The following is a 15689-nucleotide window of genomic DNA, read 5'->3' on the forward strand; positions in this document are numbered from 1 at the left end:
TAGAGGAAGGTAGAAAAAGTGATTTATTTAGTTTTCTTTTTTTTTTTTTTTTTTTTTTTTTTTTTTTTCTTCAAATTCACTTCACTGGAGAGGTGTTGCCAGAAGTCTTTGCGTAATGTTTGCGTTAAAGTTCCTTGACTTGTAGCCAAAAGCTATGGAGCCCCCGGAGTGGAATTCACTGGCCTGCACAGAGACACCGCCACAGTCACGCAGATCCACTTCCTCTATGGACAGGTAAGGGTGTGCTCACCCAACCCCACCTCTCAATATAAAGGGTAACATGCACATATTATGAATTGTATGATTGTGTTTTGTGACTAAAGTTTTCTGAGTCCAGTACAAATATTGAATACCTCCTCAAACATTTTAATATGACCGCTACATATTCCTTAATACTGACTGAAAGACAACTCTTTAGAGACTCTTTATTTAGAGCAAGCACTTGCTACCAGGTACCTTCTGCCAACCAGCACCTGATGGCTGGCTCTGCACAGGGATTTCTGTCCTTTTGTGCTTTGGTGCTTTGTACATTATGCTGCCTGATAGATGTTAAGACATCCCTGTTGTGTTTCCTGTAAACGTGGTGTAATGGACATACCTGATATATGCAAGATCCCTGATGTTTGTTCAATATGTATTGAACTGGTTGCCAGGGCCGGATCCTGTCGCTGTTGGATGACAACACTCTGCACCTGTGGGAGATCAACCTAAAGGACAGCTACTCTCACCTGGAAGAGATCCGCAGCTTCACCCTACCGGGCCGACCGGGGATCGAGAGCACCAGGTGAGGCTGACCTCCTGTTCCTGCTGTGGGAGCACTCTGAAAGCCACACTAAAAGCTGGTCTGTGTGAGAGGAATTTAGATTATTTAGCTGTAGTGTTTCAGAGAAGCCCTGTATTCCTCATTTACCTAAGCAGGCTTCTGTAGTGTAATAATCAGGTATGCTAGATTGCAGGTGGCATACCTGTATGCAAAGCAGTGAAGAAAAATTCTGCTTATAAGCCAGGCCAGTGACATGACCAGAAGTGATGGTGATCCAATGCCCCATTATTTACCATAAACTCCATAACCCCTTTCCCCCTACAGGTGACGCTGATCAAATGCTGTGTTATTAACCGTAAACTCTGTAACCCTTTCCCCCCCTCTAGTGCGACCCGTGTGACTGTGCTCCTGCTCATGCTGAGGTGTGACCTGCTGTGCGTGGGCACCGAGGGAGGTGGCGTCCACTTCGTGGAGCTGCCCAGCCTCACCCTGCTGGACAAGTCTCTGCTCCAGGATGAGGTGCTGCAGAGGTCAGTTGTGTGTGTGTGTGTGAGTGTGAGATTTTGCAGGTTTGCTGTGTGCATTTCATTTGGGAAAATTTTTATTTTATTTGGGTGTTTCATGCACAGAAACTTCTGTGATGGACTCCATTGATTTAAGTTGAGCTGCACGAAAAAATGTCACAGAGGAGAAAACTGAGGCTGCACTAATGGCAAAAGGCCGCATGGGAATTTTTGAAAGATGCGCATCTGCCCAGTTTATGTGCAGGAAAGCTCTCTGTATGGCTAAACTTCTCTTACCTTTTGACACTGTGTTTAGTCAAAGGGCTGATTGTCAACCTGAGTTTGACTGAGCAAGATAAGGATTTTGATCAAATAAATGTTGTGTCTTCACCTGGTCAATAGAATGTCAACTGGTATAAAATCCATTGACGTAGTAAGAAAAGCGTATTTCACATTGGAAGGAGTAAGGCATGGGAAGGTGCATAGGAGCGGAGTTCAAGCCCATATTGACATATTGCCCATGCTGCACACATCCAATGTTCACACCTGCTAGGATTTACTGGGCAGCTGATACAATAGTACTGATACAAATGATTTTAAAAAAGGAAAAATATCCCTTGCTCTCTCTCGGGGACAATTGTTTCATTTGGTCTCCAGCTCTCGCCCGTTCCCCTTCTCCCCCTGCAGTGCTTGCTGGCCTCTAATAAAAGAGAGTTGGGTGGACAGATTCCACCGCCAGCTTACCTCATAAAAAAACTACTCCCTCCTGACGGGGGTCTTAACACAGAGTTTAATGAAGCAGAAGGGAGCTTTCTGACTTATTTCCTTTACCTCAGGGCTCCTGCCCCATTTGGTTTGGAGGGGTAGGTGGGCAGGAGACATGTTTGAACTGGAGAGATCAAACAAATTTCATGGTGTCCAAGTGTCCACTCCACTCTTCACACACACACACACTCTCTGTCTCTCTCTCTCTCTCTCTCTCTCTCACACACACACACACACACACACACACACACACACACACACACACACACACACACACACACAGCTGTGTCCATCTGTTACGCCTCTGTAAGATGGGACTTCAGTCTTTCTCCATTTCCTCTGTTTTGCTTCTCTACACATCAGCTGTTTTTTTTTTTTTTTCTCATACAAAAAAATTCTTTGGTTTCCCCTGCTGTTTCTTCTTGTTTCCACCCATCCGTTTCTCTCAGTCTCTTAACCCCCCAATCCCAGTGCGGTTCCCCATACTGTTCACGCCTCACTACTTGCATTATTTCAGGGGGTTCTGCATGACCGGTAGCCATCCTCTAATCTGATGCCATTTGGGTTCTCCACTCGCTATGGCACTATGCTTCCTGTCTACTTTATGTTTTGATTGTCGTGTGTGTGTGTGTCAGATGTTCAAAATGATGCCTGCGAAAAGAAACTGGGAGGAAGTGGGGGGGGGGAAGAAATGTCAAAATCACCCCAGGCCTGCCTCTAGACTAAAGATGCTGTTTAAGCTGCAAGTAGATTACAGCCTTTGCTCATTTGGTCCCTTTTTAGACACCGATAGGCTGGGCTGTGCTGAGTGCTCCGACTTCATTTGCTGTCAAGACGGGCCCGGAACCGCTCATTAAGCCGGCACAGTTTGGACTAATGGGAGTCCAATCCCATCAGAGCACCACTGCTAATAAGTACGTGTCAGCCAGGAAGCTCGCTGAACAGAATGCTTTTGTGCCTAGTGCCAAGTGCTGTGATCCCTGGCCCCGAGGATCTGCTCGAGCACGAGGACAGAAAAGGTTCATGGACTCATCTCTGAGTATCAGCAGGGAAGCGGCATTCCTAAAAATACTTTGATGCTCTCTTGCGGTCTCTTTCTCTCTCGTTCTTTCTTTCTTTCTCTCTCTCTCTCTCTCTCTCTCTCTCTCTCTCTCTCTCTCTCTCGGTCGTTCGTTTTTTCCCTTTTTTTTGAACAATAGTACGCTTTGTGGTCGGCTGTTTTTGTTTGAGAGCCGAAGTGTCTCTCCTCTTCCTGTCGTGTGTTTTTGAGAAGCCAACGTGGTTTTGAGAAATGAGGGACTGAGTCTACTGCGTGGTAATTGTTTTGGTCTGACAAAACATGGAACTTAATATGCTTCCAGCCTGGGCTCGGCCCCGTGCTCAGTGCTGTTTTGTCAGCGACCTGTGCACGACGTTCCTGTATGCTTTGTCCTGGGAAGGGTCGTGTTGACAGTTTCATTAATGTTTAAACAGACGGGAGTGATTTATGGCTTGAAATGCATCTGTTTTTCTTGAACATTTTCGCCACCACTGTCGGTCATGCTACTCTCTCATTTTATTTTACTTTTTTTGATTCCCCCTCTCTTTATCTTTCTTCTTTCCAAGAGTCTTTGGAAATGTTTCACAAGAGTGTCTTTTCTTTGTGCCATTAAGATTGCAATTGTTTGTGTGAAATCTGGTCCCTCTGTGGCTTGTTGGGTCTAATACTGAGCCAAGCCACTGCAACGGGATTCCAGTCCCTGTTTTTTCTCTGTCTCTCCTCTTTTCTGCCTACACACAAACACACACACACACACACCTCTCCTGTTTTCATGGGTGCATGGCATCCTCTGGGTTTGTTGTGTGCATTCCTCCAGTTGAATCTGTGCCCCAGTCACAGAGGAATCCCATTGGGTGGTTTGTGATTGGTCATCAGGGTTTAAAGCTTGAATTCAAGCCTGGTAGGATTTGCTCATGTTGTGTCAGCGTTGTCCTTGTGCACCCTCACTTTTATGGGAGCCCCCCCTCCTCAAAAAAAGGGAAAAATCCTGATGTCATGCATTTTTCCTCCCCAACTTTTTTCTCTTTTTTTTTTTTTTTTAGTGCAGTGTTATTCTCTTCAGTGTGGGACAACTGCTATCACAACAAGACGGACCGACATATCCAAGAGAGTGTCTGTGTGAGCGGGAGTGCAGCAAGGCATTTTTGTTAGTTCTGCAATGATGCAAAGGCCTTATCCTGATGTAGGCTTCAGCCAGTTTGTTAAGAATACAGATATGATGAGTTGTCGCACTAAGCTTGACATTGAGGCATGCAACCAGAGCGTTAAGTTCCTCAGAAAAGTTCAACGGGGCTGAGGAGCTTCAGTCTACAAACAAAGATGAAGGCATCTCTTGGTGTTTACAAATCACCCATCTGTCCCACTGTTTGAGATGCTGCACTGGCAGCTCCTCAGTTCTCTCTCGCGTTGTGCGTGTGTGTTAGGGCTGTCACTTTTGTGAAAAAATCGTGTTCGATTTTTGAGACATAAGTGTTCATTGAATCCATTGTAAAATCGATTTTTCATGTCTAAAGACGTTTTCATTTTCAACGCCAAATATAGGCCAATCCACAAACAACTAACAGGCATTAACGTAAAGAGGGCACTTGTAGACGCAAGCCAGCAATATTTCTGATGAATTATTGGCGTTAAGTTTCGCGCACAATGACAAACAGGAGTGCAACATTCTCAAAACAATAAGCCGAGTGGACTGACATTACATCATTGACAAACATTACTGCAGTCTTCAACAACGTATCTGTGTCTGTTGACGATTAGAAATGTCAAACAAATTTTGCCTACATAGAACTCGCTTGCACAGTTTGCATAGCCTACCGCTTTGTTCTTCTCCATAGTTTGATATACCAAAAATCCGAAGTAATTCCACATCGAACTCCTCAAGTTATTAGGGCCTATCACTCGTCTCTCTCACAAGAGATGGAGAGATGTTTGTTAATGCACAGCTTTGTGTGTTAGAGAGATCGAGGGTGTGTGAGAGTGAAGTGTATGTGTGTGAGTGAAGGGTCTGTCTTTAAAATATCTAGGTAGCTGGTTCACTCAGGCCTTTCTTATCTATCTTTTAAAATAGTTAACTGGTTAATTCAGGCCTTTCTTATCCATCTTTTTTTGTTTTTGTTGTTGTTTAGAAGGCACCCCTCTGTGTTTTGGTTCTCTGCCGGTCAGTGTGTTTATTGTTTTTCGTACGCCATTGTTTATTATTCTGTGGCTTTGTATCCTCCATCTCTGGGACTCGTGAGTAATGGTGTCCCCTCCCCTGCAGCGTTCCTGAGGACTACAAACACGGGAAGTCGCTGGGCCCTGTGGAGTCCCTGCAGGAGCATCCTCAGCAGCCGGACAAGATCCTCATTGGCTACAGCCGCGGCCTGGTGCTCCTGTGGGACATGGACTCGCGGCACGCCGACAACGTCTTCCTGGGAAAGCAGGTGGGGACTTTTTTTTTTGTTTGTTTTTTTGTGACCTCATGCACGCACACCACCCACGCCCCCAACAGAGACTTGACAGAGAGACAGAGACTTACATGCTCCTAGTTGAGTGTGAGGGGAAGGAAAAAGCGTTTTTTAACTGAAAATAAATTCCTCCCTTGATGGTCCACTCAAGGCCGAGGATGGTTTTAGTGAAAAGCGTCAGAACAGCAGTTCACCAGAAGTAGAGTTTCTCCTCCCCTGAGCCCATCATGGATAAGAAAGAATTCATATAATTGTGAAATCTGTAGGGGCTCTTCATTCATTCAAATGATAAATCTGACAGCCTTTCAGGAAAAGCTCACACACACTCATGGTTGGCCCCTGAGCACTAGCTCTCTGAAATGCTACTGAGACAAGAGAAAGGTCGGTGCTGTCAATCCAGCTAAAACTGAAAGGTCTGTCCTGTCAGATGCCAGACCTTTTTCATCACAGGCTGTGTGTGTGTGTGTGTGTGTGTGTGTGTGTGTGTGTGTGTGTGTGTGTGTGTGTGTGTGTGTGTGCTGATGACTGTTTGTCTTGTGTGACCCCTACAGCAGCTGGAGAGCTTGGTGTGGGAACGCACAGGGAGCTCCTTTGTCAGTTCCCATAGCGACGGTGGCTACATGGTGTGGTCAGTCAGCAGTGGCACCCCTTGCACCAGTCAGCCAGCCACGTCCACTATACCATACGGTGCGAGGCTCTCTCTCTCTCTCTCTCTCTCTCTCTCTCTCTCTCTCTCTCTCTCTCTCTCTCTCTCAGCCATAACAAGAGCTGTTTTCTTTTATCTGAGCCAGGCCATATCATTCTGATAATGTATCCTTGAGGCATTTTATTGTTATTGTCCTCTAGCCTCGTTTAATTGGGCCAGAGACAGGATATGTACTTCCAAAAGTACAGACTAGTGTCTTTCGCTTGTGAAAAAAGTCTATTTCTCCAGCCCAGACTTATAAAAGTCCAAATAAACCTTGAATTGCCTTTTCACAATTAGCTGATGGGCTGTTTACACCAACCGGAGGAGCTTTCCACGGATTTTCCCTGTTTAATAGCCACTGTTTTGGTTTGCTATAGTGTGTTGCCTTGTTTTTAAGCTCTGTTTCTGGAGGAAGAAAACAAAACTTGTCTTTTTTTCCCCATTCAGGTCCGTTTCCTTGTAAAGCTGTGAACAAGATCCTCTGGAGAACAGCAGAATCGGGGTTTGTATCAGAGACATGAAGGAAGAAAAGTCAACGTCTGACCAGAATTTTAGTTTGCCTTTCTTTTTTGTTTTTTTCAAAGTTTGTGATCTTGTATCTCCTTTTCTTTCTTGTCCGTGTCTCTCCACAGGGCTCCTTTGGTGCTCTTCAGCGGAGGCATGCCTCGGGCGAGCTACGGAGACCGGCACTGTTTGACCATCCTGCAGGACAGCACGCACGTCACACTGGACTTCACGTCCCGGGTCATTGACTTCTTCACCATCCACTGCACAGATCCCCTAAAGGGTGAGTAGCGCTCCGGTATCGCTGTGTTTACATACACTTTCAACCGAGACTGGAGGCCTTCATTACATCAGCACGCACGGGTTCGAGGTTGCATTTTTCCCCCGTTTCAGATAAAGGAAGTTGTGCTATTAACCTGCGTGCTCTCTACATTAGAGCTGTTACTCAGCTCTGCAGTTCCCGCCTGGCAGCCCGTAATGTTTACAAATGGATTTTCTCCTTATCTGTTAGTTTGTGTTTTGTAATGTGGGCTGTTTGGTCTTCCAGAGTTTGATGACCCCACGGCCCTGGTGGTCCTCCTGGAAGAGGAGCTGGTTGTGATTGACCTCTTGACCCCCGGCTGGCCGACGATCCCCTGTCCGTACCTGGCCCCTCTCCACTCGTCAGCCATCACTTGCTCCTACCACATCTCGAACGTGCCCACCCGGCTGTGGGAGAGGATCATCAGCGCCGGGCAGCAGCAGCAGTGCCCCCAGCAGACGCCTGTGGTACGCAAACGCGCACACACACACACACACCCAACCCCAAAGAGTGGTCCACAGAGAGGAGCAGAGCTTAGCACGTCACTTTGACTTTACTATATATTTGTCCTCCAGTTCAGTGCAACAAAGGTGTTAAGTCATCGTCAACTGTACTGGCACTTCTGAAAGTGAAGTGATTCATTTTTAACTTGTATTTATTTAATGATTTTGTGTTTAAAGTTTTTCTCTTTATTTTCCTTCCATTCTTTACAATCCTCCATGTTTTGTAGTCTCTTTCAGTAGGATCCCAAAAGGTAAAATAAAGGAGATTTCACAATAGCAAAACTAAAGGAATGATGTTCTCATTCAACAACCTCCTTAATCCAGAGGAACTTGAAAGCAGTCAGGCTGAAAACATAGTTGTTAAGCATTTCTGCTTTCTGGAAAGTGAACCCACAGCCTTGGCGTCACTCCCGCTTTTGCAGTTCCAGTTTTGCTGCATTGCTTTTTTTCTTCTTGCCTTGGTCAATGTGAGTGCGGCCAATTTCGGGGTTCAATTCAGGGTTGAACTCGGGGGGGCGGAAACACTCCCGCGCCCGACTCTTCTCTGTGAAATTGGCAGGAAGGCTTACTTTAGGTCTCAGAAACATGTGTCAGGTGCCGAAGGCTTGCTTGGACCCACCACCCAACAACATCCATTAGAACTTGAAATGTTGTCAATAAAACATGGTCCAGCTTCCTCTGAGACCCCAGTTTCATATGTTTGGTGTATGCCAACGAGGTAATTTGCAGCTTGTCAACATTTTCACTAATGCTGTTGGATTGAACGCTTCAGTAATGACTGAATCCCCCCTGGTCTCATATTTAGAACTGGCCGATATGTGGAGGCAAGAGCTTGGCTCCTGAACCCAAACAAAAGGAGCTGCTACTGACGGGGTGAGCACTTGATGTTTGTCTGAGAGGAAGTGTGTGTCTGTCTGTGTATGGGTGCCTGTATGAACGGTACATGTGTGCGCATGTATGAGGTCTTGATGTTTGTCTATGAGAGGAAGTGTCTGTGTATGGGTGCCTGTATGAACGTTATGTGTGCGCTCCTGTGTGTGTGTGTGTGTGTGTGTGTGTGCGCGTGTGCATGAGGGCTTGATGTTTGCGAGTGGAGAAAGATATGCTTGACCGTTCAGCTGAGCGAAACAAGATATTGTCACCAGTCATCACCTCCCATAATGTGTCTGTGTGTGGATTTGGTAGATACACACACACACACACACATACACACCCACACCCTCTCACTGCTCTCAATCACTGCGACCTCTTGTCCTCAGGCATGAGGACGGCACTGTGCGCTTCTGGGACGCCTCTGGTGTCTCCCTGAAACCCCTGTACAAGCTGAGCACGGCCAACATCTTCCAGACGGACTGCGACCACAACGACAGTCTGACCCAGGCCGGGGAGGAGGACTGGCCCCCTTTCAGGAAGGTAAGAGCTTGTGTAGGGCTGCACCATTATTGTAATTGTAATCGCAATATGAACCAACACCAGTACCACAAAATCACAATCAGATATTTTCCCCAAATCGTGCAACCCTAGTCCAGTGTCCAAATCCACCTCTGGCTATAGGAACAACCTGGGCAGAAATCTCTGACCTACTCTTTCATCAATGTTAGTTGGAAGGATTTTGGAAGATTTTGTTTATGTATTTGGTTTTTATCAGCATGACCAGCAATTTTGGCTTAAATTAGCTCCCAATTTCCAGCGGAGGCTGCGGAAGGAATCATTTGAATTCAGGTCTTGCCTGCAGCCCAGAAAAATGGATATAAATAGGGGCTTTAACTGCATCATTTTTGTTACATCACATACTCCTTCCAGTGCACATTCATTTTCTGTTTGTGACAATTCTTTACCCACATCGAGTAACCTTCACACATAACACCCTTTTTCAGTCGAGCTACCTGCTGGATGTCCTTTTTGGCTTTTGTGATGTATACACATGGCTTGTTTGTTCCAGAGGTGTCCTAGCGCTTTTTAAATCGACCTCTCCCTTCTCCTTCCTCACTTAAAGCAGTGGCCTTCTCTAGTAGTCTTGTATGCCTCACGCAGCATATGGGATTCACACTCACATTTTTCCCTGCCCCCCTCCCCCTCCCTGTCTCCCCTAATTAAAAGCAGGCTGGCTGGCTGGCTGTCTGAGTGGCTGGTTGGTGAAACTGCACTCGCAGGTCTCTCAGCAGACGATGCAGCACATTCCAGCTCAGGATGGCACTGAGGTTGTGTTTAGAGCTTAATGACCCAGGCCTTCCGGTCTCCTCCCATTATAGTGTGTGTGTGTGTGTGTGTGTGTGTGTGTGTGTGTGTGTGTGCGCGTGTGCGTGCGCGCGCTAAGATGTAGGGTGGAGTGGCATATGTGTTGGAGGAAATGGTTGCATAAACTAGTACCAGACACTAGAAAAGGCCTGTAGATGATTCTAGAATGTTATGGTTGTGATCCGTCTGTGGTGCATATCAGTAGGGGGTATGCAATGTGCCTGTAAGGTAGTGTAAAGGTGTGTGTGAGGATGGTATGTGATCTATGCTGAGACCTCTCTGTGTGTGTGCTCTCAGGTGGGCTGTTTTGACCCCTACAGTGATGACCCCAGGTTGGGTATTCAGAAGATCTGCTTATGTAAATACAGTGGCAAACTAGTGGTAGCTGGAACTGCTGGACAGGTATGTTGTTAAACTTCTATCAACTGTTTTTCATATACTATATACTGTTTTAGAAATGTAAAACTATGCTTTGTGCAGGTTTAAGGAATATGTTTGAGAATGTTTTGTCTTTATTTAGTTGTTATTGTACAATTATTCTAACATCTATGTTAGTCGTATTACTGACTAATAATGTGGACTTGTTTTGTAATGATTGATGCCTACTTGATTGATGCCTACTTAGTGATCTAGTGCACTGCACTCAGTCTCTCCTACTTCCCCCTCCCCTTTCTACTCCTATGGTCAGGTGGTTGTGATGTATCTGAGCGATGAGAAGTCTGATCATATGATCGACGCGGCTACGATGGACCTGCTCCAGGACCGGGAGGGCTTCACGTGGAAGGGACACGACCGCCTGCCGCCCAAGTCCGGCTCTGTGGTGTTTGCCCCCGGGTTCCAGCCCGTCGTCCTGGTGCAGTGCATGCCCCCCGCCGCCGTCACCGCGGTAACGCTACACGCCGAGTGGAACCTCATTGCCTTTGGCACCAGCCACGGTTTCGGACTCTTCGACTACCACCGCCGCAGCCCCGTGTTGGCAAGGTAACGCCAGAGGGCCTCCGCCAACAAACTGCTGTGTGTGTGTGTGTGTGTGTGTGTGTGTGTGTGTGTGTGTGTGTGTGTGTGTGTGTGTGTGTGTGTGTGTGTGTGTGTGTGTGTGTGTGTGTGTGTGTGTGTGGATTGTGATTAAGTGTTTGTTGAGGGAGAGCGTTTAAGAGTGAGGAAGTGAGTGAGATTTTAATTCGCCCTACTTGGCAGAGGTGAAAAAGGAAGAAGTTCTTTTGTTTTTTTTTACTACATCTCTCCTGTTTTCTTTCTTTTCTTCTGTTTTGTCATGAGTCAATTCATCATGTTTCAATAATTGCCCAGTACCCCATGCAAAATAAGCCAGTTCATTTTTCTTCTATGAATCCAGTGAAATTGATTTGATTTGGTTTGGTTGGACTTTGGCATTTAATCCCTCCTCTCTCCATCCCTTGGCACTGTGTATCAAACATCTCAGTGGCTGTCATTAACATTAATGCAACACCGTGAAACACGTGGCGTTTAGTTTAGTTTAGTACATTCCGTACAAACGTGAAACTTTTTGGAGCATCGTTTTGTATTTGTTCCAGATGCACGCTGCACCCTAACGACTCCCTGGCCATGGAGGGGCCACTCTCCCGGGTCAAGTCTCTGAAGAAGTCGTTGCGTCAGTCTTTCAGAAGGATCCGGAAGAGCAGAGTCTCTGGGAAGAAGCGGGTAGTTGTCAACAGTCCCACCAGTAAAGTGAGTTTTTAGCAACAGACAATAAATCAGAAGTGTTTAACAAATATTCTCTTAAATGCAGGCTTTCATCTGAGCTTGGTTTTCTTTGTGGTTTGGGGGTAGCCATTTTGTTTGTGATTTCTGCATCAACAAGGAGCTATTCTGGGAAGGCTGCGGTGGCAACTTGTCAGAATTGAATTTTCAACAGAAATGCATCCGTATTGTGATTTGCCTCAGTAGTGAATAAATCTACCCCCCAGTTGTTGAATTACACTACAGGAGATTGGGCAGCCAGTTCTCGGGGATTTTCTTCCAATATGTCTGGCAAAAAATATTCAGTGGAGACTTGCTAGCACAGCTTTTGCAATTACACAGATGGATTTGAACTTGAAGAGCTTTGGGAACCAGTGTACCGTATACAGTGTGAGAGTACATTGCCAAAGAAATGTACCAAAGGCATTCTAATGGCATCAGTTAATTTAGGAAGCCAGGGTCAATACTTTTTGTGAACCAGGTTTTTTAGATTACATTTTTTTATAGTTTTGTTATTTCTGTTTGTTTTCATACATTTATATAAGTTAATGATTGAGTTGTCTGTTGCCATCCTGGTGGTCACCTTATGTAAGGGGTGTCCTAATGTACAGTAATCCCTCTGAGCTGGACTGAGTACCCCCTGCCTGTCCTCTGCCCTCAGGTCCAGGAGGCGAACGCCCACCTGGCGGAGCAGGACGAGGTGGCCCCCGTGCAGAGGAGGATCGAGCCCCGCTCCGCTGACGACTCGCTTTCGGGGGTGGTGCGCTGCCTTTGCTTCGCCGACACATACCTCAGAGACGGTAAGACATGGCCACCGCCTCACCGAACCACTTCACTACACTCACACGTGAGTAGAGCACTAAGGATGACTGAAGGTCACAGAACACAGATTTATTCACATTTCTCTTTTTGTATTTGTCCAAATTCCCGTTTTTACAAACTTTTCATCATGATTTTGAGCGTATGAAAAAAAGTCTTACACTCCTATAAATTGTATATAATTCCTATATACATTGTTCATTTTCTCATCATAGTTAAAAAGGAAGGTTTTAAAGAAGTTTAGCCCGAACATTTCAGACAGCTTATCCTTCTTGCCTCAAGAGATGTGTTTCAGGAAATGTAAAAAACTGATTTGTTTTTAGACCTTTTAGGCATACACACAAACTCTGCTGACGTTCTGGCAGACTTCTCTATAAGCGCATTACACCAGTACAAACATCCTGGCTGAAGGCACCAAGCCTGCACGGGCTTCTCCAAATTCAGAGTGTAAGCAAATCCACACTCTGCTGACTAGCAAGCGGGGGGCTGTTGTATGCATTAACAAACATTTCTGTGGTACTCTGGTCGTTTTCCGTGGTATGCTGTGTTATGTGTTTTTATTTCTCATATGGAGCGAGTGTAGGGTTTATCTTTGGTATGTTAGACCTATAAAAGTTTTACGGTTCTCCGAGGAGCATTTACCTTTACGAAAAAGTTAACCATTTTTATATTTGTGCACACAGCCATTCCACTTCACATGTGGTTCTGTTTGTCCCCCCCCTCTCTCCCTCACCTCTCCTCCCCCCTTGTGAGGCGTGAGTCATATGGATGTGGCTGAGGAGTGTCAGGTCTCTGCTTTGGCTCCGCAGCTGAACACATGTATTTGACACCCCTTTCAGTTTCTCATTAGACGCCTTGGTTGCTTGTCGGTGGGCCTTGACTGCTCTGGCCAGTTCCAGTGTCAGCTGGTCGAGGCAATTGCAGGAAGGTAGTCAAGGCTGTGGTTGACTTCTATGGCTGTGTGGAGACGTTTACAAACTCGGTCTCCAAGTTTTCCAAACTTTTTAACGAAGAAAGATTCAGAGAGGTGTGCTACATACCCGTTCTTTATGTGTCTGTGCTTTATTCTTTTATGTAGTTGTGTAGATAATACATTAGTTAATAGGAAGTGTTCGCTCATTCTTGAAATCCAACCATAGTAAAAAATGTTTCTTGACATTTTCGCACGGGAACTGAAACGGGAATAAAAAACACCTAGAGAAATTGACTCAGTGAAGGACTATTTTCAAGGGTCAGAGGAATCGTTGTAGCATTCTAATGTAATCACATATTCTACTCTTGTCGGGGTAGGGTCAAATTACTGATAATAAACAGATGTGAACCCTGTAATTTTTAGCTTTTCACTGGAAATGTACATCATCACTTGGAGATGGAGAGTATCCACTAGCAGATTGAATGGCCTTTTTGTTTTGGAAACTTTAGGTCATCATTCTGTCTTTGAAGTTGAAATGAACATTTCATGAAATAAACATTTCCTTTACAGTTCCATAATGAAACATTCTTTAGCAAATTGAACTCCATTGTTTAGAATGACATTTATGCAGTGAGGGGCAGTTAGCAATCAAAAGATGTATCGAGTAGTTAAACAAAAAGTTATTTATTTGGACTAGATTTCTACACTTATATTAAGTGCAACTAGTTTCTTCAGGAAGGCACAGTAATGTCTGTATTGGGTAGGTTTGATATCATATAAAGGAACCTAAAGTTTGAAGAACTATCTGTGAGGACTATCTGTAATCACACGCTAGGTTTAGCGGCATGTTCTGACTTAAAAATAGCCTAGACATTATTAACCCATTTACTCCTAAAATCGCTGCTAAAAACGCCTATAGAATCCTATGGCATTCTAGACTAAATAACCTTATTCCTGAGGGTTTTCTGAAAACATACTAAAAACTGTCAACGGAATGTAATATCTAAGCCTCTGTAGCACCTAGAAACATGAAATAAAAAGCATGTTGCGCTACGCAGCATCCAGCGGGAGGGTCAATGTTGTGCTACGCAGCATCCAGCGGGAGGGTCAATGTTGCGTCATGCAGCATCCAGCGCGAATGGGTTAAACATTCTGTATCATAGTACTCAAAACAATCTATTCTGGTAGGCCATTGAAACCATTCAGGAAGTTTTGAGAGGGCCCTGGCCATTTCCATGACAACAGTGTTTGAGTTTACAGAGTACAAGTCTCGTATGGAAATTGTATTTGTCTACAGAAACATCTGCGGAGAACCACTCATCTTTAAATCAAACACTAGAGAGAAGGAGGCTCCCTTCTAAAGCGTCCCATTGCATCAGGAGATTTAGGCTTGTGTCCACTGGGACTCCAGAAGCGAACAATGCTGCATTGTTGCGGTGGACAGTAAATCTGGAGGTGCGCCCCAAAAGAGGCGCTCGGGGAGGCCAGGCCCGGGTATGTGTGGGGGGATGGGGGTGTGTGGGTGTGAAGAGGCTTATGTTGCGTTGAGCCGCGGCCCTCCCCTGAGTCCAAGCTCGGGGGCTGGGTTGGGCGGGGGTCGGCATGCAGGCCGTCTGGAAACAGCTGTACTGGCCGTGGTGGAGCAGGGCCTCGGGGCTGTGCTGCTGGAGGAGCTCACCGCTACACAGAGCTGCGTAAAGCCGCCTGACCGCCTGCCTCACTCTTCACAGATGGAGGGGTTGGGAGCGGTCACTCCCGTCCTTCAGCAGTCCATTCCTCTCTCAATCCACTCTTCCTGTGTGTGTGTGTGTGTGTGTGTGTGTGTGTGTGTAAGAGGTTGGAAGTGAAACCGAATCAGATATACTGTTTATGTAGGATATGAGAGTTAGTTGCAGTGCTTAAATGTGTGATCTTGTATGTCAGTACTCTGGTTTCTGGTTAAATATTTAGAGTCCAGCAGCCAATCAAGTGTAGAAATTGGAGCAAAAACAATGATGTCCTGCGCGTTTTCTAAGAATGAGGTTCAACATGAGGTTCTCAGAGCATAACAGGTGTGGGTGTGTGAGAGAAAGAGATGCAGGGAAGGGAGAAGACTTGGCTTGAGTTTACTCAAACATGTGTTATTTATTCCATTTTAGAGTGTGTGTGTGTGTGTGTGTGTGTGTGTGTGTGTGTGTGTGTGTGTGTGTGTGTGTGTGTGTGTGTGTGTGTGTGTGTGTGTGTGTGTGTGTGTGTGTGTGTGTGTGTGTGTGTGTGTGTGTGTGTGTGTGTGTGTGTGTGTGTGTGTGTGTGTGTGTGTGCGTGTGCGTGCGTGCGTGCACGCTCATTTTTCACAATTCTCAGTCCCCTTTTGGCTCTTGAGGCTTGAAGATTTTGTGTTTCGTTTTTATAGATGCCCTGGAACCTACACTCTCTGAATTTTTTATTTTTTTTTTGTCTGTTTGTTTATTTACATTTACATGTATTCATTTGGCAGACGCGTTTATC

General features: G+C 45.6%; 1 protein-coding gene across 1 annotated transcript in view; it reads left to right on the forward strand.

Annotated features, from left to right (window-relative positions):
• Window positions 1-15689, forward strand: part of llgl1 (LLGL scribble cell polarity complex component 1) — a 36456-nt gene that overhangs the window by 14519 nt on the left and 6248 nt on the right. The window contains exons 3-16 of the mRNA XM_048245677.1: window positions 153-234; window positions 654-784; window positions 1150-1293; window positions 5331-5493; window positions 6069-6204; window positions 6653-6707; window positions 6838-6992; window positions 7257-7477; window positions 8319-8386; window positions 8773-8926; window positions 10049-10153; window positions 10440-10732; window positions 11305-11458; window positions 12132-12270. Coding sequence (XP_048101634.1) covers window positions 153-234; window positions 654-784; window positions 1150-1293; window positions 5331-5493; window positions 6069-6204; window positions 6653-6707; window positions 6838-6992; window positions 7257-7477; window positions 8319-8386; window positions 8773-8926; window positions 10049-10153; window positions 10440-10732; window positions 11305-11458; window positions 12132-12270 — 2000 coding nt within the window. The remainder of the gene's footprint in view (window positions 1-152; window positions 235-653; window positions 785-1149; window positions 1294-5330; window positions 5494-6068; window positions 6205-6652; window positions 6708-6837; window positions 6993-7256; window positions 7478-8318; window positions 8387-8772; window positions 8927-10048; window positions 10154-10439; window positions 10733-11304; window positions 11459-12131; window positions 12271-15689) is intronic.

The sequence above is a fragment of the Alosa alosa genome, chromosome 6, assembly GCF_017589495.1.
Source record: "Alosa alosa isolate M-15738 ecotype Scorff River chromosome 6, AALO_Geno_1.1, whole genome shotgun sequence".
NCBI lineage: Eukaryota > Metazoa > Chordata > Actinopteri > Clupeiformes > Clupeidae > Alosa > Alosa alosa.